A 2,833-nucleotide genomic window follows, 5' to 3' on the forward strand; every position below is an offset into this window, starting at 1 on the left:
GTTGAAACTGTGGATAAATTATTTGTTATTGCCAGTAGCTAAAGCACTTATGGCATCTTCTGGAGCAGTGGGTAGATCTGTTATCTACACCGTTGAAATCGTAGGGGGCCATGTTCCCCTCATTATTTCGCTTCTTGCCCTAACCTTTTAATCCCACATTCGAAACTTAGTGTCGTAAGTTTTTTCCCAGCTGCATACCAAAGAAGTTTAGGGATTGTTAGGCACTATATAGTTGAAGTAATGCACTGTTTTTATTATAATTAAATATATTTTTTAAATATACACTAGAAATGTTGAACGTATACTTTATTAAATCCATGCCGCTCATATAATTTCATTTGATTATGTAAGTTATAAAATTCATCTCCAGTTTGAGGATCATATAACTTGGCAAGATAGCTATATATGTAAGTGTATAATATCTTAGATCGGACATTAGTTTTGATAACAATTGCTTATTAATTGTTTATATCAAGCGGAAAATTAAACTAATCAAAAAACAATTACAGCATACCGGGCCATGTATACAAAATTACGGAGAGTCGTATGTTCAACAATGTCCCAAGTCTAGATAATTCTGATCAACAACAGCTGCAAAGCGTGCCCCCATGAGGGTGTTCAGCCGGGTAGCTACCAAACCATCACAAAATAAATTACTCCCTCCATCCCATTTTAAGTGTCCACTTTGCCAAAAAAAAAATCTCAAAATATGTGTCATACTCTTTAACCCATGCAATTTTTCACTAGTTCCAATATAGTATTAAATACAACCAACTAATTCCAATATGAAGAAAGGTCAAATACATACTAGGAGTGGTGCTATACGTAATTAATATTTATAAAAACCAAGGTGAATAGGTGTGTGAAGATAATAATAAAAGCATTACATTATTTGTTTCTTAAGATGTGTGAAATTTGCAAAGTGGACACTTAAAATGGGATGGAGGGAGTATTTAACTATGCATAAAATTAGGTATTCATGAGAAAAACGATTTCTTTTTTAGGTATAGAGAAGAAGTATACAGTACAGTTGCCTGTGAAAGAGGGAGAAATTATAAAAGACAAGCTAAATTATTATCAAAGAATAGCATTTTCAATATGCAGAAATTAAAATATTCAACCACTTGCTATATAAAGTCTTATCTACCTCTGCAATTGATAGACTGTTCCCGAGATCACTATTATTATCCCCTATTCATTTCCCTCACTGTCTTAACCCTAATGTTTTCTCCTTTCTTTCACTGCATCTTCTGATACAACTCCCAGTCTTGTATATCTTTCTTTACCCTTACCCATCCCTCTGTCCACCAGTTTTCCTCACTTCTCAGCTTTTAAATACTTTCTTTACCTCCTCCCATTTCCCAATACTTGATAAAAATTAAAGGGTAAACACTTTCTTTTTCTAAGGCTGCAGAGTATATATAAGGGTGTAGTTTTATTAGTATGGATATTGATATGTTGAAGTCTGCTCCTGAGGACCAGATAGATATGTTGATGATGATGCAGATGGACAAACTTTCCGAATTCTGTGGAGGTTCTTACAATGAGGTGGTCTCCGGGATGGCTCCTATGGAGTTTCCTCAAGGAAACAATATTAGCAGTGGGAACAAAATAAGTGGCCTGCCGCAATATATAGAAAATTCACCTACATTTATGAACCTGCCTTCGAATAATATATCTTTCACAGGCTCTCCGGTTCAAGAGCCTAATGAGCATCCGTTCTTGTCGAACTCGATGGGGAGGTGGAGGAATGGAGGGGAGGTTCCCAGCCAGGCACAGAAGCGGAACTCGATGGCTGCAATGAGGGAGATGATCTTCAGGATAGCCGCGATGCAGCCGATTCACATTGACCCGGAATCAGTGAAGCCGCCCAAGAGGAGGAACGTGAAGATATCGAAAGACCCTCAGAGCGTGGCTGCAAGGCACCGGAGAGAAAGGATTAGCGAGCGGATTAGGATACTGCAGAGACTTGTTCCGGGAGGGACTAAAATGGACACGGCCTCAATGCTGGATGAGGCCATTCACTATGTCAAGTTCTTGAAGAATCAGGTTCAGACGCTCGAAAGAGTCGCCGTGAATAGGCCAGCTGCTCCGGGACTAGGGTTCCCTGTGCCGATGTCGAGTGGGAGTTTCATTCCTATGCAGCAGGCAACAAAAGGGTTCCAATCATCAGTAGCAGCACAAAATGTTCAGCACTTTTTAGATGCTTAGTAATTAGACAAAATAAAGAGAGGGCCACTTGATATAAGTATAAATGCATGTCTCTACTCAAGCTAGCTTGTGGGCCGAGTTCTAGGACAAAGAGGCTGCCCAGCCTGCAGAGAGCGCCTCTGCATCACCATTCACCAACCTGTTAATTATTATTAGTCTTTTAACTCTGCAAAATTTTCAAGTTAATTTGTGTTTTTGTTCAAGTTGTATTTCTGTAAAATAACTACAAGTACTAAATACAGAGCCTTAATCACTGCACTCCATGTTTAGCATCAATATGTATTTATCATAACTTTCATGGTGCAATGCTATATAAGCTACGGCATTTCAATGTATGATCTAATAAAGACTAATTTACATGAACATACACGAAGTAAATCTGTCATAAGTTATCTGTCGTAAATAAACCTGTTTGTTATAGTGGCATTCGTTTCGATTAAGGAGTATAGGAGACCATGATCAAGAATACAATGAACTTGGCAATAGTCACAAGATTTTAGTGACAAGAAGGATAGAATATAGGGCAGCAAGCCCACATAATTGCACCAGTGGGTTGGTAGAGTATGAACAACTACAAAACACTATCTTCCCAACAAGAAGAGAAGAGAAATCAGAGGCACAG

At 38.3% G+C, this 2,833-nt stretch overlaps 1 protein-coding gene across 1 annotated transcript; it reads left to right on the forward strand.

Moving 5' to 3' along the window:
• The first annotated feature begins 1,169 nt into the window (after positions 1 to 1,169).
• LOC108222393 (transcription factor HEC2) lies at positions 1,170 to 2,460 on the forward strand. Its single transcript, XM_017396310.2, has one exon. The coding sequence runs from the start codon at positions 1,444 to 1,446 to the stop codon at positions 2,209 to 2,211; it is 768 nt and encodes a 255-aa protein (XP_017251799.1). The 5' UTR covers positions 1,170 to 1,443; the 3' UTR covers positions 2,212 to 2,460.
• Positions 2,461 to 2,833: the final 373 nt, after the last annotated feature.

The sequence above is a fragment of the Daucus carota genome, chromosome 5 (genome assembly GCF_001625215.2).
Source record: "Daucus carota subsp. sativus chromosome 5, DH1 v3.0, whole genome shotgun sequence".
NCBI lineage: Eukaryota > Viridiplantae > Streptophyta > Magnoliopsida > Apiales > Apiaceae > Daucus > Daucus carota.

Bases quoted from the DNA above. Each gene is read 5' to 3' on its own strand.
- LOC108222393 (XM_017396310.2), top strand. From the start codon at position 1,444: ATGGATATTGATATGTTGAAGTCTGCTCCTGAGGACCAGATAGATATG.